At 39.7% G+C, this 24588-nt stretch overlaps 1 protein-coding gene across 5 annotated transcripts in view; it reads left to right on the top strand.

The window, feature by feature from the left end:
* Nucleotides 1-24588, top strand: part of PLCB1 (phospholipase C beta 1) — a 354862-nt gene that overhangs the window by 244704 nt on the left and 85570 nt on the right. For all 5 annotated transcript variants that reach the window (XM_053937775.1, XM_053937776.1, XM_053937774.1 and 2 more), the window contains 5 exons: nucleotides 5168-5314; nucleotides 11719-11876; nucleotides 15179-15261; nucleotides 21128-21212; nucleotides 21693-21870. In XM_053937775.1, coding sequence (XP_053793750.1) covers nucleotides 5168-5314; nucleotides 11719-11876; nucleotides 15179-15261; nucleotides 21128-21212; nucleotides 21693-21870 — 651 coding nt within the window. The remainder of the gene's footprint in view (nucleotides 1-5167; nucleotides 5315-11718; nucleotides 11877-15178; nucleotides 15262-21127; nucleotides 21213-21692; nucleotides 21871-24588) is intronic.

Below are 24588 nucleotides of genomic sequence, written 5' to 3'. Positions count from 1 at the left end.
TTGTCAAGTTACCTGTGTCTTATGAGGCAGTGGGAGAAGGATTTCTGTGTCAAAAGCAGCCTGTGCTTTTTCCACCCCTGGAAACTGCATGGGAACAGTTTTTCATGGGGCTGTCACCTGTGTCTGCCCTAGCACTGTCACAGGCCCCACAGGAGAAATGTGCCAGGTTCTCTGGATCTGGTCAAACAGAACTAAGAAGAGCCTTGTGATAACACAGTAAGTCTTCAAACAGAGAAGCCTCTGAGAAGTATATTCACAAAGTACAGTCCATCCTGTCAACCATTTCAGCTGGCTGGAATTCCTGCTTTGTGGCAAATGTGTGATCACCATCTCCCAGGGATGGGGATATTCCCGATCTCATGAGGTACAGAAGAAAACATTTTGATTGATGAATGTTGACAAGATCTAAGAACCATAGAAAAGAGGATTCACTTAATTACCCCTGGAAATTATGTGAATTTTCGATAGATTGTTTGCCAGAAGTGTGTCACCTGCCTGAAGACTGCTTCCAGGAAAGAGGATCTGGGATAACAGAAGTGGCTTCTGTTGTATTTAGAGCAGACAAATCTTGACTGGAAAAGAGCCTTGATACTTGTGGACAAAGCAACAGTTACATTTTTATGTGGTTTTCTCCTAATCAGGAACATTCATGTATTTAATCAATTGTAATAGATCTTTAAAGGTATGGGATCATGTAGCTGGAGTTAATAAGGAATTCTTGTGAAATGCATAGAATTTGCCACTTCATTTGTGCTTTTATTTTAATTTTTCCCTCCCTTGTAACTATTTAGGAGCAATTAGGTGGAGCCAGGGATGCAGAAAGAGATCAAGCTGCACAAACACTTCCCATGTTTCATACAATGAAGCTGATCACAGTCAGGAAATTCAATAGAACCTCTCAATATATTCCTCTTCTAGTAGGAAATCACTTCTTGTTCCTATAAAATTGTAATGAAAAAATGCCAGATTCTGTTGACTTCACTTGGTTCCCAGTGTGGTGGTTCTTTTTTGATCTCTGCATCAATTCCACCATGCCAAAGGTTGCATGGAGCAGCAGTTTGAGAAATTCTGTGGAACCATTCGCTAAGAAACTGCTTCATGTATTTCTGCATGAGTGTACAAATACAGAGAGAGGCATAGAGAGACATTTCCAGACTTCACAGTGCCTTTCCAAACTCTTGGAAGTTTTTAATTCAGGTACATTTCTAGAATTAGATCAAAGCCGAGATAATCTTTATGCAAGAGTGCAACTACACATTTCTAATTTTGAGATATTGGGAATGTCTGTGACTAAGAATACAATAGACACTTTTGCATTTCTCCTCCACACTTGTTCTTTTTTTTCAGGCCTGCTCCACTGCACAATAAAAACATTAAAATGGATCTGTTATTTGCTTGGCTGGCACCAAACTTTACCTGGCCACTTATGCATGCTTTGGGAATCAAGTAAAAAATATGGAAAGTGTGAGGGGAAAAAGTGCAGAGTGTGAGAGAAAAAGGGCAGAAGTGCAGAAAGAGTGCAAAGTGTGAGGGGAAAAAAATGCAGAGTGAGGCAGGGAAGGTGCAGAGTATGAGGGGAAGAGTGAAATGTGAAGGAAAATGTGCAAAGTGTGAGGGGAAAATGCTCAAGGTGTGAGGGGAAAAGTGTGAAATGTTAGGGGAAAATGTGCAAAGTGTGAGGGGAAAAGTGCAAAATGTGAGGAGGAAAAGTGCAAAATGTGAGGAGGAAAAGTGGAAAGTGTGAGGGAAAAAGCAAAGTGAGAGGAGAAAATATGAAGAGTGAAAGAGGGCAAAAGTACAGAAAAAAAGTGTGAAGTGAGAGGGAAAGTACACAATGTGAGGGGAAAATGGGCAAAGTGTGAGGGGAAAGTGTGAAGTGTGAGGAAAAAAGGATAAATTAAGGCAGGAAAAGTGCAGAGTGTGAAGGGAAAAGTGCAAAATGTCAAGGAAAAATTGAAAGTGTAAGGGGGAATAGGGCAAAGTGTGAAGGGAAAAATTCAAATGGAAAAGTGCAAAATATGAGGAGGAAAAGTGGAAAGTGTGAGGGAAAACCAGCAAAGTGTGAGGGGAAAAAGGTTCTAAGAGTGAGGGGGGAAAATGCAGTGAGGGAAGATGTGCCATGTGTGGGGGGGAAATGTGCAGAGTGTGAGGGAAAGAGGACAAAGGGAGAGGGGAAAAGGGAGAGGAGAGGATGAGGAAGCTCTTGTCCTCTTCAGCAGGAGGTGTCTCAGTGGCACTGAGTGAGTTGTGTTGAACATTTCAATTGGCCAGGTACCTCAGGGAAAAGGAGGCATTTTTATGTTTGTGCTGGTTTTAAGTGTTTTAGTAAAGCACTACTGAGTGACCCCATAGGGAGGGAAATTGTAATTAATCAGATAAATTAGAGAAGAGGCATTTGAAGGGGAAGAAAAATAAATTTCTTGTGCTGGCAAGCTGCAAACCCTGCAGAGAGAAGGGTCTCGCTGTGGGCTGTAGCTGCTGACATGGATTCTGTTGTGGTTACACAGATGTGAGTTCCATCCCAAGAAGAGACATCAGATCAAATTTAACATGGCAGTGGTGAGAGAAAAAGACAAGCCAATTAACTCTACAACTTGAACTATATAAAGCACAATAGATATTTTTTGAAGTTTCATCAAAATTTTAGGGCTAAGGTAATTTTAATACAAACAGCCAAAAAAAGAAAAAGAAAAAATGTGAATCTGTCATGTCTCTGTCTCTTTGCATTGTGTGTTTCTTGTCTCGCTAACCTTTTGTACCTAAACATGCCATTAAATCTTTCTATTATATATCCAAAGATAAAAGGTGACAACTGTAATCGAAACAACTGAGCACATATTATTTTTTTCTTGCCAGTGTCTGTGTAAAGGTGTAATATGTTTAAGGAAACAGAGAACAAATCTTACCACTTCATTGAGACTATTTTTTTTTTGATGACTTCCACCAAGGATCATCCTCTGCCATTAGCCTCAGAATATTATTGACATTGGTCACAAACAATCTACTCTTTACTACCAGGGACACAAACCCCTTTGACATCTCCATTCTGCAGACAGACTCTCACTGGTGCAGTATGGCTGTAACTGAACTTGCAATGCTTCTGAAATGCCGGCTGTTTAGTTGTGATAGGGAAAATGGCGTTCTAGAGCCATGAGCTCAGACAAGTGTCTAACTCAGGAGCTGCCTCATTATATGTGGCAATAATGCTCAGTGTGATGTGTGTTAATACTAGCAGCAATGCACAGGAGGACCAGCTCCCTCTGAAAAACAAGGCCCCTGTTTGTCAGGTGCACTCTGAGGATTAGAACACGAAGATCACTTCGAGAGCCTTGAAAACTACACGTGCATGAATCAACCAATCTTTATAACAAAATGCAAGTGGCAGCTATCCCATTCGGCTCTTAACTGGTTTTCCCTCTATTATTTCACTTGGTATGCATACACAACATATTCTCTAGCTACATCCCAGTAAACTTGGTGCAGAGTGATCTCTTAGGTGGATTTTAGGTCAAGCTAACTCCATGGTACTGGAGCTAGCACTTGGTACTGTTGGCACTCTCTGGTAGATTGAGGCAGTGGAAAGCTTGTTCCTAAACTTTTAGTTTCATTAAAAATCTCAGTGGTGGGGTTTTTTCCCTGATTTTTACCCTCTTACATTTTTTCTTGTGGAAAGGAAAATACATGGGCCTTCATCTCTGGATGATTAATTACCCTATAACAAAGCAGCTGTGGAGCCTGACAGGATTGCACTCAAATTGCAGCCTTAAAATAGTGGATGGACTTGATGATTTTCATTTTACAGAATGACAATTGCATTGCTCTGTATTGTTACTGCATTTCTTCTCTTATGAATAAGTCTGTTTAATGCTACCAGTCCTGTGTTGTTATGAAAATGAGGATGTGCACTTAATGCACATGTTTACAGCTGTTTTATCTTTTCCTCTCTGAGCAAGAGCCAGATCAGGTCCAAGCACAGATTTTAAGTAAATGCTTTACACTTTTACAAGATGCAATATTTGCATCATGTGGTTCCAAGCTTTTAAAAGAAAGAAAGAAAAAAAGACAGGTTTGTCTGCTTCTTTTTAGCATTCTAGAAAAATATGTGTAAGTTTATATGTTTTAGTATAAAAAGGGCTTGGTCCTGAAAGGAAGAGAGTAGCAAAGTCAGGAGTAGAACTGAAATCTTCAAATTTTCAATTATATCAACAGGCAAATGAGATTTTTCTTTAACAGAATGTGCAGAATATTTTGGGCTGGGCACAAGAAGTAAGAAAATGTCATTGTTGGGAGTCACCAAACATGTAGTTCAGACAAACATCAGTTCATGTAGTCTGCCCACCTGTTTTACTGTGGGCAGGTGCTGAAATAACTGAAGATATGTGGTTGAGTAAACAGATGAAATTTAGACAAAATAGAAAAAAATACCAGGCAAAGAAAAATGTCTCAAATTTGTTCAATTAAGCAATAATTTTCAATTATAGGTTACTGGATTTCTTTTTAGTCTAAATGTACAAATTGACACCCTAGAGTCACCTTTATGCAGAAGGCCTGACAGCCAAATTCCTCCTGATGTAGTAAGAACAGCTCCACTGAGATGAATGGGGATATTTGAGTTGAGGAGAGGACTCAGCTTTCTAATTTGACAGCAGCATATGAAATGTTAATTTATGCTGGCACTCCAGTGAGATATCAATTAGAAGACAAATACAAAAATTACGAAACAAAGCTTAGTTCCCACGTGAAAGGTAGTTCATACACACATTGACCCAAACTCCAAAGAGGCCAGAATTACCTGTGTCTATAGCAGGCTTCTTGGTTTCCTTTGGAAAGCGTGCTTTGTTTTGTCCCCCAAAAACCCCTTGATGGGCTTAGATCTATTTTCACTGTAACTCTGATTCCCCCATGCACTTGATTTTCTGTAGATGCTGACTATGAAGTGATTTATCTTTGTTACAGCTAAGGGGATGAGTGTTATCAGCAACTTGTATGGCTGAAAATGAGGTAGTAATAACAAAAGAATATTTGGATAGCTAGGTGAAAGACAGGCTGATGGTTATGTGGTCTTTCACACGTGCTTTTATGTAAGTGTATATTGAATTTATCTGCATGTCACAGAATCTGTAGTTGAAATTAATTGGTGCTTTCCCTGTGTCTGTGTTTCTCTCAGGACAGATATCGGTGGATGGATTTATGCGGTATCTGAGTGGAGAAGAGAACGGCGTTGTTCCACCTGAGAAACTGGATTTAAATGAAGACATGTCTCAACCACTGTCACACTATTTCATCAACTCCTCACACAACACCTACCTCACAGGTACAGCAGTGTTGGACAGATCTAATGTCTTACCTTGCAAAAATTCTGAGTGTATTTTCAGAGGTAACAAAAAATACACTAAAATCATCAGCATTAAACAGGTGATGGAGTTCAGTCTTCAGGGATGCAAGGGTGGCACTTGATTTTTGTTGCAGCTGCAACACAAATGCATCAAATATACTTTTATTAACAGGTGAGCAAGCAGCAGTTGCATTGTTCAGATAAGGCCTGGTCAGAAACCTAGTGAAGTCCCTGGAAAGTTTCCCTCAAATGGGATTTCAGATTAAGGCCTGTCTTTAGGGAGGAGAATGAACATTGTACTTTTTATGGCAACAAAGACAGCAAGGCAAGTGTGCAAAGCAGAATATGGGAAACATCTCTGTAGCTCATAAATTTGCCCCTAAACATTAAGTCTGTCAGCTTTCTGTGCTCCATGAAATTTGCTTTGATTCAGAGATTAGGGAGGTTCCAACTTGGCACATAACTTTCTGACATCCCATAAATGCAAGGAGGAGAGATCTGTTCCCTGACAATATTTAACATCTGAGCTGAAACTTTCAGGTGCTGTCATGTTTTTTAAAAGGCTGAGCACCCAGAAGCTCCCGTTAATTACAGTCTGAACTGTATTGTTTGCACAGCAAAGTCAACAATGCTTTAAGACTCAGAAAAAGCTAAGGCAGTTTAGGAATTCGACTTTTGGCATTCGTTTTCTAGTCCAAGATTCTGTTAACTTGTGAGAAAATAATTGTAAATTTACTATTTTAGTTTGGTTTATGTAGGAGCAAATATTTTGGGCAAGCAGATGTGCACAGGGGATTCTCTCTTGTTTGATTTGATGTTTGCTTTGTCCTATCATGTTTGCTAATGACTTAGCATTATGTTTAATTTTATAAAATGATGCTGTACTGAATGCTAAATATGTGGCTGATGCGTAATGTAGGCTTCTTAATGCTATTAACAGACTGGCCTTAACTGACCAACTCCTTCAGAATGCCAGTATGCCAGAACATAAACAACCGCAGGCAGTGGTAATGCCCAGTTTAAACAGACCTCATGGGAGTTATTTTCATCTGCTTTATGTTTGTTACAGCTCTTTCTCCAGCACCTTCGCCAGCTTTCATAGAGTGAATGAGCTGTCATTGTTTCCATTAGACAACATTTTTCAAGGGTTTATATCTCGGCTGTAAAACGTGTTTTGTGCTAGAACTTGTCACATAAGTATTTGTTTTGACAGTGATTTTCTTTCTCTGAATTAAAAAAACCTAAAATCAGTGTGGCCACTTTTAAGTTATGATTCCAGTATGCAGAAATTTATGCTCTTTGGTGGAGCAAAGAAATGGCCAAAGCAAAAGCAATTTTTAACTATGATGTTGTGAAGACCTCTTACCTCCAATATGGACTTCGTTCTGTCACTGAGGATTAGTTGGTTCTTAAGCCAAATGCTGCAGCTTTATACAGATATTCTGGAAGAAAACAGTAAAGCTGTAGTACTAAAATGAGAAGCACAGGCCCACGGGAGGTTTAAAGACCATGCAATTTAAGGTTGATCTGAAGAGATAAAAGACTGCTCTCCCCTCTACCAGCAGGAATTTATAGCCAGGTCCATACCACAGATTTTTATCAGGGCTGGTCAGGACAGAGATGTGTTCCAAAGGTTTAGAGGTACAAAAGCCAAGACCCAAAGAATTAAGGATGGGAATTCATGATTAGTCCAACCTATTCTAATTTTTTTAACTGCACTACAAGTAACCTCACGCGTTTAATTATCTACCTTGACACTTGCTACATTTGCTTTGACTTGTATGTGAAAGTCTGCAGATCATCTCAGATTGCATCTACAGGTTTCTTTACCTCCATTTCCAAGTAACTTCAGAGGCTATATTTGGAAACATGATCTTCAGTCTTAATTTGACAAAACATTCCTAGCTTAGTAAAATGGGGGGAGTAAATCAGGATAAACCCAGGGGATAGTGCAAGTGAAGTTTGAAACTCTTTCAAATTTCTTTTCAGAGTGCATGTTTTCACATTTACAGGCACTAACCACAAGCCCTTCCCTTTTAGTGGGTTCATTATGTTCAGTGAATGTGTGGCAGCTGGCTGACAATGGGATTAATGATTTGACTTTTATCTGTGCATTACAAAAACTGACAGCCTGGGATTTTGCTCTGAACCACTACATCGGACACAGCAATCACATTCCCATTTGCTTTCTTCCAACAAGGAAATAAAATTAATAAAATTAACGGTGGCAGTCTATTCCTTTTCCCAAAAAGAGTTTAAAGGATATGCTCAACTGCTCATGGCTTTGGAAGCACCTTTGCCCTGATTGAAGCCATGAAATAGCAACTAGTCATGTAATAATTATCAGGACAATAAGAAAACCATTCAGCCTAGAATTACTTTATGATTACTGAGCTTAATGCCCTATCAATTATCTCTCCCTTTGTTAGTTTTTTTAACCCAAAAAAGCATGCACAAAGAAACAACATTATAACATAAAAAGCACCATGTGCACACTCCAAATTTATTTTAATTATGCTGATCATTTTCCTAGCCTTTAGTATAAACCCTTGGCAGTACATCAAATCCTGATTATTTATTTAGAAGTGTTACTGCTTTCTTTTTTTCTTAGGGAAATGTAATTTTAAAGAACAAAGGTAAAAACCCATGAAGAAAGAAGTGATTTGCAGTGAACCTAGGCTAACTTAAAGAAATGTCATTTTTGAGAAACTTTTTTTACTATCTCATCTTTTTTTCTCACTGGTATCATATTTATTTCTTTATTCCTTTGAACCCTTAAAGTGCAACCCTGTTTTTCCCTGGAGTCTCACCTCAGGTTTCTGCTGTGGGCACAGTGGGGAGTGATTTTGCAACATTTCTTTCAGCAGCACCCAAAGTCAGAGACAAATGATGACACTTCACACTCAGCTTTGCATGTTTTGAGGCTTGACAACTTACTGTTGTTTATGGGAAATGCAAAATACTAAAATCACATGCCTTCAACACGTTTTGGCAAAAAGGAACAATAATCTCAGCAATGGGTTGCTGAGATATCAACTGAGCACATGTAGCCAATGTGGGACTATCCTGTTCACCCTCAGCCTCTGCTTCCCTGCTTACAATCTGGCATTTCAGTTGTTCCTAGAAAAATGTCTCATGAGGGGCAGTTCTCTTTTCTATTGCTGCCTGTGACCTCCCATCTACCACCATGCTCCAGCTCTTCTGTTCTCTGTGCTTCCTCAGTCCTCACTGTTGCTGCTCATTATCTGCATTCAGCACTTCCTTGAAACCTTCTTCAACTTCAAAGCCTCCAGAAGAGTTTCCAAGCCGACAGCAGCATATGGAAGGGGTGGAAAGCTGGGTGACACCTTCCTGCTGCTGGCCACACGTCCTGCTTTGGTCCGGTGTGAAGTGTTAAAAACAACAGGCGAGGCTGAGAGCCTGATTCTGGCTGACATACAAGCAGGAGCAGAGTGTGTCATGTGCTTGTCTTGCACATGGTGAAATAGCTCAGGAGGAAAATTCTTTCAGATAAATGGGCTGTGTCTAAAAAAATCTCAGCTGCCAGCACCTTGTGTGGCTGCTGGGGTGAGGAGCCAAGCTCCCAGCAGTGTGGGGCTCTGAGTTTGTACACTGCAAACCCCAGTGTGTGATCCAGGGCACTGATTGCTTCTCCAGGACTTGTCTGGAGAGAGGAGATGTAGCAAATCATGTTCGTGCCCAGCAAAGGGAGGATACAGGCACCTCATGCTAGGAGGAACTGTTGGGAGAGAGGGAAGAAGCAGCCTCTGGTTCCAGAATAGTGGAGACATAGGTGATTCCAAATAGTTGGATCCAAAAATCCTCCAGTTTGGGGAGGAAAGATGTCTTAAATAGATAGCAACCACATTTCAACTCCATGTATTGCAAATAACTTTCACTTGGAAAAATAGTGGTGGATGAACCCAGCGAGGATGCACTTCCTGAGAAATGAGCAGGTTAAAGTTACAGAAGTGTGGAAATGCTCTGTGTGGGGAAACCTGGGTCATATCCTCAGCTTAGATCAATCAGCAGTGGCTCATTTTGCATAACATTCTGTTAGGTATTATTTAGCTGATCACATTTTTCAGAAAAGTTAATTTTTTTTTCAAAATCCATTTCTCCTTACCCCACATAGGGTGATGGGATGCAAATGTTATGCATGGTATTACTGTAGACACTGGTTGTATTGTAGAAGGGAATACATAATGCTTTCAATTTCCAGTATTGAAAAATTGATCTGTACTCAGGCTATTAAAAATATACTGGAAGTTTTTCCTTTAGTGTCCGTGTTATCAAATTTTAGAATGCAAAAGGGGTATTTTAAACTAAATGCAAATAGGGACTCACACAATAGAAATTTATAAATAATGTATGCAAAACCCCCACATTTGGGAGAACATTTCACATATTCTGTATTTCAGAAAAACAAGCTGTTGGAACTATTAAAATGTGTGCTAGCATTTTACACTCTGCCTGGGGGTCTTTCTGAAGGTTGTATGGTTTGGAGGTTGAATATCCTCTTATCCTTTGCAGGAATCCTTCCAAAATGTCTGAGCCTTACTAATAAGGTGGTGTGGGAAGTGTCATATGGCAAGTGATGCATGTCATGATTTACTTAAGTACATTGGAAGGTGAAGGATCTTGGAGCCCAAAACACTTAGCACCAGGAGTCTCTTGGGAAACCGAGTTTGTTAATCCAAAATCTAAGTGCTCTGAGGGAAAAGGAAGACAACATTAGAACAGTTTTCTAAGTGAAAGTGGGTGTTTTTAGGCAGTAGAGTTCAGTGGTTCCCTATGAGAGCCAAGATTTCATAAGCAGATGCTCAGGCATAAGTACATGGAAATGTGAGTTGTTATTCCCTGATTCATGCTTATGCTTGTTTGCATCCTGCAAAGAAAAAGAACCACTACTTAACCCAGACATTGGAATTGCACCAAAAAGGTTTTTGTGTGAGGAAAGATAATCTGCCATAATCAAAGGTGAAACAGGAAAAAGCTAAATTCCAAAAGAAAAAGAAAAAAAGAGAGACATTGTCACTTTGCTGATTCCATTTGGATTTTCAGAGCTTTCCAGCCCTGGCCAATTTCTTCTGTTATTAACAGATATTTCTCACTGGTTCCAGCAGGAACTGAGAATTCTTATGGATTTCAACAAGAGTAATGTTAATACCTTGTGGAGTATTTATGATTGCTCTACCTCATGTATCAGACAGGAACTGTAAACAGGGATTTTCAAGTAAAGGGTTCTGTTACACAGTTTTTAGTACAAGGTAAAAACAGAGCATAAGCAGACAATGCTGTTTTGTGAAGCAAATCTCAAAATGTGTATTTCCCAGCATAAAACCTAAACACAGAATCACAGAGACAATAAAATGAGGATTCATCTGCATTATAGTATGTGCCAGTCTAGACGAAGTATTTATATGTCCCCAGTCAGCAAAGAATCTTCACTGTAAATTAGCTTACTGCCTCCTTAAAAAGAAAATTAATTTCCTTCAAGAAATCCAGGACGATCTTCTCAGCAAGTCTGCTAGAAAGCAGGAAACTGCATCCATTTTCTTCACAACTAAAAGAGGCACAAATCTATTCTTCCATTACTGTTACCTCTCTGCTGCAAGAGATTTGTATCTGAATGACTGGAATCAAACCTGTTGCAGCAGATGAAGACAACTTGGTTGGATATCCTTCCCTGAATCCAACTAGACTTCTTTGCTGGCGTGGGTTGGAAATTTTTTTTGTGTGTTTCTTTTTTAATACTAAGCATGTTTGGAAAAAATGAGTTTTTCCTTCTTAATTTTTAGATTTATATTATCTCATTATTGGAAAAGGTCCGTTTAATTGAATTTCTCCCTGCATAATACAGTATCACGTCAGGAAATTTAACTGACCAACTCATTGCAGTGGTTAGCGTATTAAATATTGATTTGAGACCTAATGGTGGTGTCATTAGTGACTGCAGGGGGTTTGTTTCATCTTGTACTAAACCACACTGCATGTTGTGAAAAAATGTAGTCTTAGTCTCCTGAGTCTGAATTTCACATTGCTGGTCAAGGGATAACAAAATCTCATAGAACTAAGTAGTTGTTGTTGTTGTTGTTGTTATTGTTATTATTATTATTTTATTTCATGTATATGATGCTGCCCATCAGAATCTTTTGAGCTGGCATCAGCTGGGTTATTTTTCTGTTTGACTGAGGGCAGGATCCAAACCACGACATTGACTGTGCCGAAGGGATTTCCATTGCGTTCTTACGCTTTTCGTATTGTTTAGAGTGTTACTCCTCTCAGCTGAGGGCAAAAGCTGCTGTTAACTCTGATTATTGTTAGCTTGTATCCATTCCTGAGGCCCAGAATGACTTCCCTTTCTCTGTGTTCTGTCCCAGCTGGACAGCTGGCTGGCAACTCCTCGGTGGAGATGTACCGGCAGGTGCTCCTGTCGGGCTGCCGCTGCGTAGAGCTGGACTGCTGGAAGGGACGGACAGCAGAGGAGGAGCCAGTCATCACACATGGATTCACCATGACAACTGAGATATCCTTCAAGGTACAGCTCTGGGGTAGCTGGTTTACCTGGGGAGGGTTCTTTTTGTGCAAAACCCTCACAGATGCATCACTGCGAAGGTGGGAGGGGCAGAAATGTGAGGGCAAAAAGCTGCTGGAAGAGGAAATTACAGAACAACTGCAGAGTCGCTGGAAGAGAAGAGTTGCAGCATTTGGACCTTGCGTGGGGAGAGGCTCCTGGTGGTCGTGGGAGTGTGAGGAGAAGGGATTATATGATGTGACAGCAGTGCCATCTGGGGACTGGGCTCCGTGCCCAGGTCCATGCTCCTGTGCACGTCCCTGCAGCAAATCTCACAGGGAGAGAAGCAGTCAAGGCCACAGCCAGGGCTTAAAGATCAGGCACAGCCACCACAACTGGCTCTGCACAGAGACAAATGGGAGTGTGAAGGCACTGCGAGAAACAACTGGTTGGGGTACAGCTCCAGGGGACAGAGCTGGAATCCACAGGATTTGGTCAGCAGTAACCAGCACATCAGTTCACTCCTTTTCTCCTCTCTGCCTGGTCACTGGCAGTGGGAGGCAAAAGTCCTGAACTGAGACAGGAAGTAGCAGCTAGATCTCAACATTTGCAAGCCTTTAAATTCCTGTGAGCAGAGAATATGCTGCTCATGGCCAGATGGGCAGGCTCCATGCACAGGACACAGACACTTGGCATTATTTAAAAAAAAAAAATAATAAGTGTGTGTGCAATGCCATCCCTGATACTTGGGACCAGACCCAAGGCACTGGAGGGTGAAAAAGAAAAATTAGTATCTTTGGAGCTGTGAAGGAATATTTGTGCTATTCAAACCCCAAACATGTCATCTTTATTATTGAATTTCCTCTTCTATTTCCTTTTCTGTAAGGTAGAGACCATACCCTTAGCAGTAACCTTCAGTTGTTATCTTCTTGTTCTTCTTAAAGTTGTTTTTGATCCGGGGTGTTAGAGGAGCATAATGGAGGTGTTTGCCTGTAGTATTAGGATGGGTAGTCAGCACAGCTTATAATGATACCTCAGGAAATAATTTTTGAAGTGTGAAGAAATAATTCTTCTTCGTCTGAGATACTAACTCACCATGGAAATACATTTCTAGCCTTAGCTGTGTGCAAGAATATGTGGAAAAATGTTCATTACTGACTTTGGTTGTGTTCCAGGGATTACGTGTGGCTACAGCTTTGAGACATTTCTCCCATACTTGAAACCTGGTTTTGGGTGGGGTTTTTTTGTCTTCTAGTGCCTTTCTTTAGGAAAAAAAGTAAACAGGTCTGCCACAGACAGAATACTAAGTTTCACTTATACCAGAACAGTCCTTCTTTTTCCAGTTTGCTTTCTCTAATTCTTCCCTGATTGAGTTAATCATAGAAACACGTAGAACAACCTTCTTGCACGTTTCTTATTAACTTTCCAGTTATGTTTATGGGAAGCCAATTATGTTTATAGGCATGGGGTTTGATTGCTGGAAGTCTTTTAATTGAGGAAGATGGCTTTCAACTGCTTTGGTCATGAGCAGGAATTTAAAACAAAGTTAATCTGATTTTTAAAAGTATCATTAGCAGGAACGAGGATTATCCCCAGATATTTAAGATGTTCAACCCTTGGCATTGTGCTGTCAGGAGAGATATTGGAAGGTATTTTAAATCTACTCAAGAGTATTTCATCGGTCATTTCAGGGCAGGCATTTTTTAATCCACCCAGAAAAATGTGAAAAACATCTTGATTTCTTTTCAACACTCAAAGTGTGCTGCTCAGCTGGGGAGGAGCAAAATGGCAGTGAAATAATGTGTCAGGAATGTGAGAATCAATTCATGTCTTGAATGCTGAATCATGTATCAGCTCACGCTTTTGCTGTGACCATGGCACAGGGATTCTAGTCAGTCTGCCGGCTTTCACAGCCTCAGACAGACTTCCTGAAGTGCAGAGGCAGCAGCACTGTGCACTCCCCATCCTTATGTTCCTGGTCTGTTTGGTTCCTTGGTTTTCCCCTTGCTTCATGACTCAGAAATTTGTAAGGTTTTTCTCAGCTGTGGGTTGTGAGCTGCTGCCAGGCTGGGATCCTATAGGGAGCAGCCATGGATGTCATGCCATAACCAGGGATCTCTGTGTGTGTAACCATGTTTACACCTTGGAGAGCTGATCCAGGTGAGTCATTCTGCAGCTGGAGCCAAGTGTGGAACCTGCCAGCTTCTTTCTCTCTGACCATGGAGCATTTGCCTTCGCTGAACCAGTGTTTGAGCTTTTCATCCTCACATCTCATCATCAATCCTAATTTTACTCACCAGGTTATTTTCCCCAGTCATGCAGGGTTCCATCCCCTCTTGCAGCAGGAAGGCAGTTGAAAACAAGTGGGCCAGAAGAATGTACCAGAAGCTCAGCTTTTCTTTCAGGAAGTGGATTTCTTACTGTTACGCTTCTCAGTTGAGCCTCTAAAAGTGCAGAAAATTAACAAGAGGAATCCCCGGAGAAAGCTAGTTAAAACATAAATACATCTTTTAGGTTTTAGTCATCCTTATGATTTGGCATGGCAGAGACTTATGGGTTCTTAGAAACTCCAGAGTTTGCCAGCATATGAAAAGTCTTCAGTGTTTTCTATGTTCTTCTGGAAGAGAGATTTGTTCCATGAGGGAAACATTTCATAATTTGTAACGATGAGTGCATTTATTGTGCACCTCACTAAAATCATCATTATCAAATGAATTTTCTACTGGATTTAGGGTTTCCATTTTCTGTAGAGTTGACAGGAAACTTTATGAAAATTTCCTTTTCTGAGTCCTCTGCTAATTACCACAGAACCAACTGTTTTAATTGAGTAAAGATTTCTTTTTTCCTTCCTTTTGCCTTAAAGGGATTTCTGACATCAAAAAAAAGCCAATAGAGGGAACTAAAATGTGAATCAGAGTAACAGGATTTTATGGATACCTGTTTGTGCCGATGATGTTTGGAAGATCTGCCTTTGTCAGAGGATTTTTATTATAGCACATGAAAGCCGTAGCTGCAGGCATGGAACAGCTCCACCACACCAAAACCAAGCTTTACATTTAAGCTATTGATTTTGGCAGACATAAGTAATTTCTTGAGAAATGTGGTGTTTTAAGACTCATCAGACATTTTGGAGATTTGATTATAGTTCAGGTTGAAAAATTTCGTTGTGGCAAGAGCTCATCCAGAGCTTTCTGGGATGTTCAGGAAGGAAGGTCTGATCTCAGGGAATGATTTCAGAGCTTGTTGGGTCCTTTCTGTCTTCAAAGGCAAAAACTCTGCTTCTTTAGAGAGTTAAATTTATAGCTGTGTTTATTTTGATTCTTTAGGAAGTAATAGAAGCTATTGCTGAATGTGCATTTAAGACATCGCCCTTTCCGATCCTCCTTTCCTTTGAAAATCATGTGGATTCGTAAGTAATTACCACATTTTTCTTGTCTGATGTTTCATTTTTTATAAGGTCTAGGCATGGAATTTTGTGTGCACTTGTGACCCAAACAACAGCTCTTATCCAAAAATGAATTGGGCCTGTTCTTGAAAACCTCCCTGAATCAGAACCTTTTGTATGAGGGAGGAAGTTTGATTGTGAGAGGGATTTTGTTAACTTTTCACTCTCAGTATGTCCTGCTGGAATGCAGCAATACTTCAAAGAAAACGAGGCAGTATTTCACCTGCTTGTGACCCTATTCTGTGCTGTAAACACATTCAGGATTTGATCTGTCTCTCATGTTGGAAGCAGAAGCCAGAACCTTGGACTTCTAGGACTGCAAAATAGGTGGTGTGGATGGCCAGAAACTGTTAATTTCTGCCAAAATCATAACAGTTTGCGTAAGTTTATTTCATTTTCTTTTTTTTTTTTTACTTACAAGAAAAGGACAACTTTTCTGTGTAAGAAAAGAAAAAATAAATGAGAACACTTTTAGCTTGTCCCAGTGATCTATTTTATTTTTATAGTTCTGATTTTTTTTAACATTAACCTTGGTTTTGAATGCAGAGACCACGTGGTTCAAAGTGGGGTGACATTGACACATTACATGTGCCTTAACTTGAATTGCCTTTTTCCCTTTTGTGGTGTGTTTTTTTTTTGGGTTTTTTTTGTGTGTGTATGTGGTTTTTTTGGGGGGTGTTTTTTTTTTTTTTGTTTTGTTTTGTTTTGTTTTGGATTTTTTGTGGGGTTTTTTTGGTGTTTTTTTTTTTTTGGTTGGTTTTTTTGTTCTTTTGTTTTTTTCTTTTTTGTTTGTTTGTTTGGTTTGTTTTGGGTTTTTTTTTTGTTTGTTTTTTTGTTTTTCGTCTGAAAACATTTCCTACATTTCTGGGGGCAGTTTGGACTTAGAAACTTATTTTTGGATTTGCTTTTGTTTTTTGGGTTGTTTTCCCAGTGTAAAATAAAAATATTCTTGGGGGCAGCTATGAATGTTTTAACACAAATCAGAAATGATGTTGGCACTTTTGTTTCTGAAAGAGGAAAAGGGTGAGGGCTAACTGCTTTTCAATTTTTTTAGGAGGAACATTCTTGTCATAAGGGAAGGAACTGCTAGAAGAAGCTATGTAAGAATGTTTTTAAAGAACCGATGTGACAATACTGATCAAAAATTATGTAGGTAGAAAAATTTAAAATCAGAGGGCTGAGCTCCACTACCTGAAAACCTCTGAGTATAAATTTACCTCTTGTGGGCAAATGTGTATTTGCTCTGCACACATTTTGAGGCCACGTGGTTGTGATTCAAACAGCTGCCTCTTAAATCCTGCTTAGTTATTCCTGTATTCCTCTGAAAGACCACACAGATGCTGTGTTTAATTGTCTGTTCTAATGGCCCTCTTATTTCTTTTTGGTGTACATTGTGTCCTTTTGGGCTTGCACTCACCCACTCCTGTAGGTTTGAACTCACAGTGCTTCCAAATGCAGCCTCTGGACTTTAGGAACAATGTCAACCATCATTTTTGAAAGTATTATATTTTGTACTCATTCTTCTGGATTTATTCTAATATACATTTACTCTGTTAATATGAGGCAGAGGAAAAACAACAGCTAAATTATTTTAACCACAAGAGTTACATTTTTCTTCCTTTAAAGTCATCACGACTTAAATCTTCAACTGTTCCAGGGTGATCTGTTCTATTTTAGGAAGGTGAAGAGGTAAAAAGATTTATGAAATAAACTCCTGTCAGATGTAAGTTATATACAAAAGTGCCTTTAAAGTTCTAAAATGAACCAGTGTCAGAATTAAAGGCAGTGTGAGACTGCAGGAATGTGACTGAAAGGGGACAGAGTTCCTGCTGCATTACTTTGTTATTTACAGTTTGCCCCATGGAAGGCATTGGACCTCTCTCTCTAGAAACCTCCAGCCATGGAATAAGGAATTAACCTGATGTGTATTCTCTGATATCCTATTCGATACATTGCTAAGACACAGGTTTTTAGCAAAGCAAGTTTGCAAAACCATGACCAAACATTTTCTCTTTCTGAGGCTTTCCTGCTAGAGATTATTTCTACTATAGTAAATGATTAGATTCAGTGTGTGTATGTTTTCTCATTTTGCTTTGCCTGAAAATAATTTCTAGTTATTTTACCAACTTCTACAATTACCCCTTAATTCCTTTACTAGTTGCTGGAGAAATCTGCAATTAGTCATGCCACTCACAGAAAAGTTCACCTAATTTCATGGAATGCTCCTTTTGTCTTTTCATTTACTTGGAATGTTGTTCTTCTTCAAGATCTTAAAGCTGGGGTTTGCCCTAAATGTTCACAAAAAGTGCCAATATTTTTTTAGAATTGCTGTCAAACAAATCCTGTTTCATCAGTTCCTACTTCTAGGGGATCAAATATTTTTTCTGCTTTTCAAGTTGTGAAGAGTCGTTTGTGAAATTCTGGTCCCCTAGAAATTTTGGCATTGGCTTAAACAAAAATATGGGTTTAGCCTGTGTTCATGGCTTTTAAACAGACTGCAGTTATCAGAGGTAAATAAGTTTCACATCATCACCATAGATATGACAGTGTTAATCAGCACCGGACTTAAAATGCAATTTTTCTTTCTTCTGGTTTATGCTTATGGGAATGTTTTTGACAGTTTTTGTCCACCTAGGGGAAAAATCACTTTTTAGCACATTGTGTAAATCATCTAATTTGCTTTCCTTTGATGTGTCTCCTAGAAGGGTTCCTCTCCAATATCTTCATAGCACATGAAGGATTTTTATTTTCTTTACTATAACTCCACTATTAGTGTATTTTTCTTGCCTGTTTGTATGCAATAAAAAGTTAAGAAAAAGAGGCAAGCATGTAACTTTTAGAATGACATAAAATATTATGTATGCCATCATTTACAGTGAATTCAAAACATGCCCACTTGAAAAAAAGACCACTAAAACAAGCTGTGGTTCTGTGAAAAAAGCAGAAGAGTGTCCTGAAAATGTTGAAAAGACCTCAAGGAGACCTTGGCGTTTGAAATGGGGCTTGCAAGCCGATAAGCAATCTGCAAATCTGAAAGCAGACACTATAATTAGAAATGCACTGATGACATAGCAAAAAGGTTAAGTGATCCTTGAGCAGTATCCATATAAGATTGCTTCCAAGATTAAATTTAATTACAGTTATTCATACTGCTGGTTTCTGGCTGGAATTGTTGCTTCAAATATTAGCAGGATTTTTATCACTTTTTCATCCCACACTTTGAATTATTTTAGACTCTTCTGGGAAGCATCTGTGCCTTTGTCTTACGCAGAGGAAGTATCTCTGCAGAAGTGATAAAAATGTAATGTTGGGAGCAGTAGTTGTACCAAGGAGCCTCTGTGGTTGACCTTCACGATAGGCATGACACAAACACAGTAGAACAAAGTGCAGGCAATACAATAATGGTAATGAAAACATTTCTTAACATTCTTTATATTTCCAGGTATCTCCAGGTATCATGTTCCTACTTTATGTCCCCTCGCCCTGGCACGTTTTGGGGGCACTTAGAACAAGTCTGTGTGCTACCTATCTGTGTCTGTACAGTAAAAATCATAAAGCAGATAAAGTTAGCTCTTTTCAGGCAATCAATTTTCACTGCAATGCATGAATGCTGAGAGAGTTTCCAGTAAGAGGAGATGTGGACCAAGAAATGCCTGGGTTTTGACTTCATAACAAAATTGGGGGAACATATCGATTTAGAAAATTTGGTGTTTCTGTTGCTCTGGTTCATAATTTTCAAAGAATGGAAAATAAAGAAAAACCAGTTTTCCAACTTCTTCAAATACTTAAATAGGGATATGTAATCTGCTATTCCTAATGATCTTTCTTTTGCAGCAGTACATACATAGATATGTATGTCAGGGAGATAGGGAACACAAAGATCTACCACACAGTTAAATGCTGGTACTCCTAAATTTTTTCTATCCCCTCTTAGGAGCTTTTAAAAATATTTGTACACGTAGTCCAGTTCACAAAGACAAGTAATTTTGTAATGTCAAGATTTTCCTCGTTTGGCCTTGTTTACTACCTCAAGGGATTTTTGTGGTATTAAAACCTATTAGTTTTTCACATAATTTTCCTACTTTCTGCCTCTGGGATGCAGTGACATTGGAATTTATATGCTGAACCAACATAATGTTGCATTACATTTTTCTCATTTGCAAAAATGAAAGTTCTCACTGTGCTCTCTTTGAGAAAAACATGTAATTAAACACAGAAGATCAGAAGAATTTGTTCTAGCTGTGGTGGTGACTGGGAATTTATTACATTTAACTCTTGCTTTTTATTTTTTTTAATTCCTATGCAGAGTTCTTTTTGGAGTTGTGCCCATTTAAGAATGATGATGATGTCACATCTAATTACTCCGGTTTCAATAAATGCCCTCTTTTGATTCAAGGAATTGTCCTTTGAACTTCCTGGGTTCTGAGAGTATGGATATGTTCAAAACACAGCTGGTGGAGCAGACTGAAATAAAACTCACTCTAATGACCCCTGGATTTAGGGCACATGCACACTCTGCTGGAGTGGTGCCTTTATTTCCCTTGGTAGCTGAGCGATGGCAATACCCAACACAATGTCCCAGCCTGATCTGTTCTTCTATCACCTTCTCCCCGTGCGGTTCTTTGTTCTGCTGCCTTGCTTGTCTTCAGCTTGATTTTCCATCCTCAGCTAAAAGTGCGTTTTAGCTTCTGTGCAGATTTGGCTGCATGCAAAACACAACATTTGTGAAATGCTGTAGGGATTTAAACTGCATTCAGCTCTTGCTTTGGGGAATAATTTAAAGCCTCCTGGCAGTGTTTTTTGTCAGTGACTGATCTAATGACTGCTTCACCCCCTATCTGCTTCCAGAGACAGTCAGGATGCTGATCCCAGGGAAATCACATTTTCTGATTGAAATGTCATTTGGCCACCCAGCCTTTTTCTCGACTCTGGTTTGGCCACACTGACCCTGGGAGTTGGTAACCACTGACCAGCTGGGCACAGGCAGGGTTGAACTCCTGGTTTGCAAGAGAAAAAATGAGCTTTTTTTTTTCTTTTTTTTCCTTCATACCCAGCTGTATTTTGTCATGAAAAGTAGCTCCATGGTAACATAACAGCTTATAGCATCCCTATCTCTTCCATGATATGCAGATCCTAATTAGCAGGAGCTGAGGAAGTTATATTAAGCCATATAAACCTGTCCTTCAATCGAGGCTTCCCAGCAGAGTGTCAAAAAAGGAAACTGAAAGATGCCTCAGCTCAGATGCTACACATTTTAAATAGGCACATGTAACAAAAATCCTCAGTTTTCTAAAATTAGAGAGCGACTGTGGTACTGAGCTGCATTTTGAGATGATTGGAGTAATGTTTCTGAGCCATAAAACCTATCTTCAGTCCTAAAACTTCCATCACTGGCATGCAGGAATTATTTCATCTTTTGGTTGCACTTTGGGAGAATTGGTTATACGTAGAGTTTGCTGAGGTTCAGTTTACTTATAGAGGATGTTGTGAGAATTGCTGTAGTGCAAGAAAAATGCCAGGCATGTGTGTAAAGTAACACGAGGGGGAAAATACTTACATTTTGAATAAAAGTATTGCCTGAGAGAGGCAAATTCATGTTATGGTTGTATCACTGTTATTCCATTGACTTATGCCTTTACTTTGTGTATGTTCCCTTTGGTGAACTCCATCAGAATTTAAATAATTGCATGATATATGTAGGTCTCACTTAAAAATTCACAGATATTGGATCAGGAAATTACAACTAGTTTAGGGCTATTAGGTACTCCATTACTGCTGCTTTCACTTTGGAGCATTAGTAGGACTCATTTCTTTCTTTTCTTCCCTTCAGCCCTAAACAGCAGGCAAAAATGGCAGAGTACTGCAGATTAATATTTGGAGATGCACTGCTTATGGAGCCATTGGAAAAGTACCCGGTAATGTGCCTTGGAGTTTATCACATCACAAATGTCTGTGGGAATTTTTACTGAAGTGTCTCAGTCCTGCCTCATTCTTCATATAAAGCCTTTCAGTCTAAAGGAGGGAGTTAAGCAACATGAGCTGTTGATGACTTAAGCATAATTTCTGATGCAGAGATTGCCCTGAGAGAGTGAATTGTGATCTTTGAAATGCAATTGGTCCTCATAGCTGCCACTTTAAAACGTAGACTCTCATATCTGAGCTAGTACATATTTTGCTTATTACTGCAGACATTTCATAAAGCATTTTTCTTCTTAAGTGCCCTCAGTGGCCCTGTTTCATTTAATGTTGACATTGCCTCTTGTGCAAAATCCATTTCATTTTAACAGGGCTGGCAGAGGTTACAGAACTGTCCTCTACCACATGGTCCCTAAGAAACTGCCATAAGCTTGTTTCTTCTGCTATTCTAACAAATCTCTTCTCTTTCTCCCTGGAAGCTGGAAGCTGGGGTTCCTCTCCCAAGCCCTATGGATTTAATGTACAAAATCCTGGTGAAGAATAAGAAGAAGTCTCATAAGTCAGCAGACGGGAGTGCAAAGAAGAAGCTGTCAGAGCAAGCTTCCAACACTTGCAGTGACACGTCCAGTATGTTTGAGCCTTCCTCCCCTGGAGCAGGTAGGACTTGGGTCAACTGATAGTCTTCTCCCTCAAACACAAATGCAGCTCCAATCCCATCCATTTGCAGTGCTCCAGCAAGGTAAAGGTGCACCATTGTGGGTTGCTCAGCAGGAAACAAGAATGAAGTGTCATTGATCTTGGAGTCTGTTCTGTGAGGAGTTCTCATGGAATGACCCAGGGCTCACTCATGTGTGCTAACATTTCTCTGCACTGCTTATTAAGGACAGGCAGCTGCCAACTCCTCCACCCTTGGCTGCCTTTCCTGTGTGCCCAAGCCCAATATCAAATATAAATGTTTTCTTTTCCTTCACAGCCTCTGGGCTGTGCCTGCCATTATTTGGTGCCCTTTCAGACAGAACCCATTCCCCAGGGGAGCTGCAGTGTCTGCAGTGCCTCAGGGTTTAGGATAAAGGGATGAGATCCCTGTTCCTCAGGCAGGGAAGGCTCAACCTGCTGTTGTCCTGCATTAGTTGGGAACATGTCATGGACTTCTGTTTAAAGTGCTATAAGATGTTCTTTGCTTCCAGAGATAGAAACAGGCAAAAATAATAAAGTCTCTATATCCTGATTCCCAGCCCAGTGTCTATTCCTTGCACTGGAATTTCTTCTCCTATCAAGACTGAAATTTGGTGTTCTTATAAGCAGAGACATTTATGCCCCAGCAGTAGAAAACTTACAGAGTACATTGAAAGCTCTGCTGAAATATAAGTTCATTACCATTTGCCATTTAAAAACTTTTCCCCATTGTTTGTAGTTTTTTCTAAACTCCGATTAACTGAGCTGAAAATTTTCATGCTGGCAGTTTGCCCAAGCTGAATTAACGAGAAAGAAATCCTGCTTCATTTGTGGATAACATTGTTTATCCTATTAGCATCAAAGAAAGAGTTTTCAACTGTTGTTTTTAAGAAATTATGAAAAGGGCATGCTTTGGAGTACGCTTTGGATTTCAAAGGAAGATTCATACGGGTGTCAGGGATGACTTAACACTATTTTCTTGATTTGCTTTAGACAAATCCCAAGCAGGAGAAAAATAAGTATGTGTTCCAGCTGCCTCCTCTCCAGCATTTGAAACCAGCACAGGGTGAGGACAGTGGCAAAGAACACGGCCTTGGCTTTCTGAGGGCCTGGGCTGCACAGAGGGCAACAGCTCTGTCTTTCAGGAGCCTCTCTAGGAGCTGTCCTAGGAAAAGACCCGGGCTGTGAGTAAAGATGATGATGATGATGATGATGATGCCAGGCAGAAGGGTCAATCCCATAACAGGGTGTGTAATTTTACAAATTAACTGTGACTATTATGCCTATATTACCTCTGAAACAGCTTCTGATTAGGAACATGAACACTTACAAATTAGAAAATGCAGGAACTGAGACTGCAGAATTGGTGTGGTCACTTGGTTCATCCATGACTGCCAAAACACATCGCTTGTAGTCCTTGTGTCAGCCTCTGCTTCTCCTTTAGGACTTGTGCCTCTTTCTGAGAATGCAATTAGTCAATATTTTTCCTCTCTCTGTCATTCAGTACTTGATCCTAGATAGAGCATCCTCAGTGAGTTTCTGTGGGGGTATCCAGGCTGCCTGTGAGCTCCTGACAAACAGCAGTGAATTTATCTGAACGAGACCTGTGGGAAGTGCAATATCATTAAACCAATTTTATCTGAGGACAGACGAATCTGACAGAACTTAAGAACACTTTAGGGATGACTGATAAGGAACACCCAGAATGTAATTTTTCTAGAGTACTTTGTATTTTTAAGTATTCAGAGCTCCAGAGACTACAGCTATAGCTTACAGCTATGAGAATGCAGCATTTCTGTAAATCAGGTGCCAGTTTTTCTGTCTGTGGACACTTAAAAAAAAAATATTCACCATTTTATAAGAACATTGTGGTAGTGAAGAGTTTCCACATGGCAGAGCCCAAGAGCCAGCATGACACCCTTCTTATCATATCTCCATATTGGCAGTGTGTCATCCTAGAGCTTTGCAGGCCTTGTGCTCCTCTGCACCCAATACCAATTTCTTTCTGGAGTAATGCAATTAATCAGAAGTCTGATTCTTAATATTTCTCAACATTTAGTGTTTCAGTACTCCAACCTTAATATCATCTTGACATTTAGCAACTTAGACATATTATTCAAACTACTCTATTGGGTTGCATAGCTCCTGTCAGAATTGCTGCTGATCTCCAGGAGAAAGTTGTGCTGATTTAGCCTTCTGGAGATTCTAAATGAGTTTTTTCACAGCAGTGCAAAACAAAGTGGAAATTCATACTGGAGTTGATATCAAGATTCGCTGTGTCTTACACTGCTTGAGGTCAGATTTAAACTCAAGTAAACCCATGTTTTTGATGTGTTATAAGACCATATAAAAGTGTAGTGCTGGTGAAATAGTAGCAATAATTAAAGAAAGAATTCTGAGCTTTGTAGGATGCCTTGCAGGATGCCCATGAAACTGATGTAGGAAGTGACTTCAATACATGTCAGTGGAAAAAAACTTTTTCTAAAAGTAGAGCAAAACTGACAAAGCAGAAGAATAATTTTTGAGATAACCCTTGTGAGATAGATTGCAATTTTGGTAAACAAGCATCTTAGAGCTGGCTGGTCTTGTACAATGAACAGAAGTAAGCAAGCAAGATTTCCAAAGAAGTTCTGTCACAGTGCAGAAGGAACAGTGGCAGCTCTGCAGGGACCTGCATTTCACCAAAAGCAGGCCCATACT

Source organism: Vidua chalybeata, chromosome 3 (assembly GCF_026979565.1).
Source record: "Vidua chalybeata isolate OUT-0048 chromosome 3, bVidCha1 merged haplotype, whole genome shotgun sequence".
Taxonomy (NCBI): domain Eukaryota; kingdom Metazoa; phylum Chordata; class Aves; order Passeriformes; family Viduidae; genus Vidua; species Vidua chalybeata.
The sequence above is the reverse complement of the archived record's forward strand: the minus strand, read 5'-3'. Positions and strand labels throughout refer to the sequence as shown.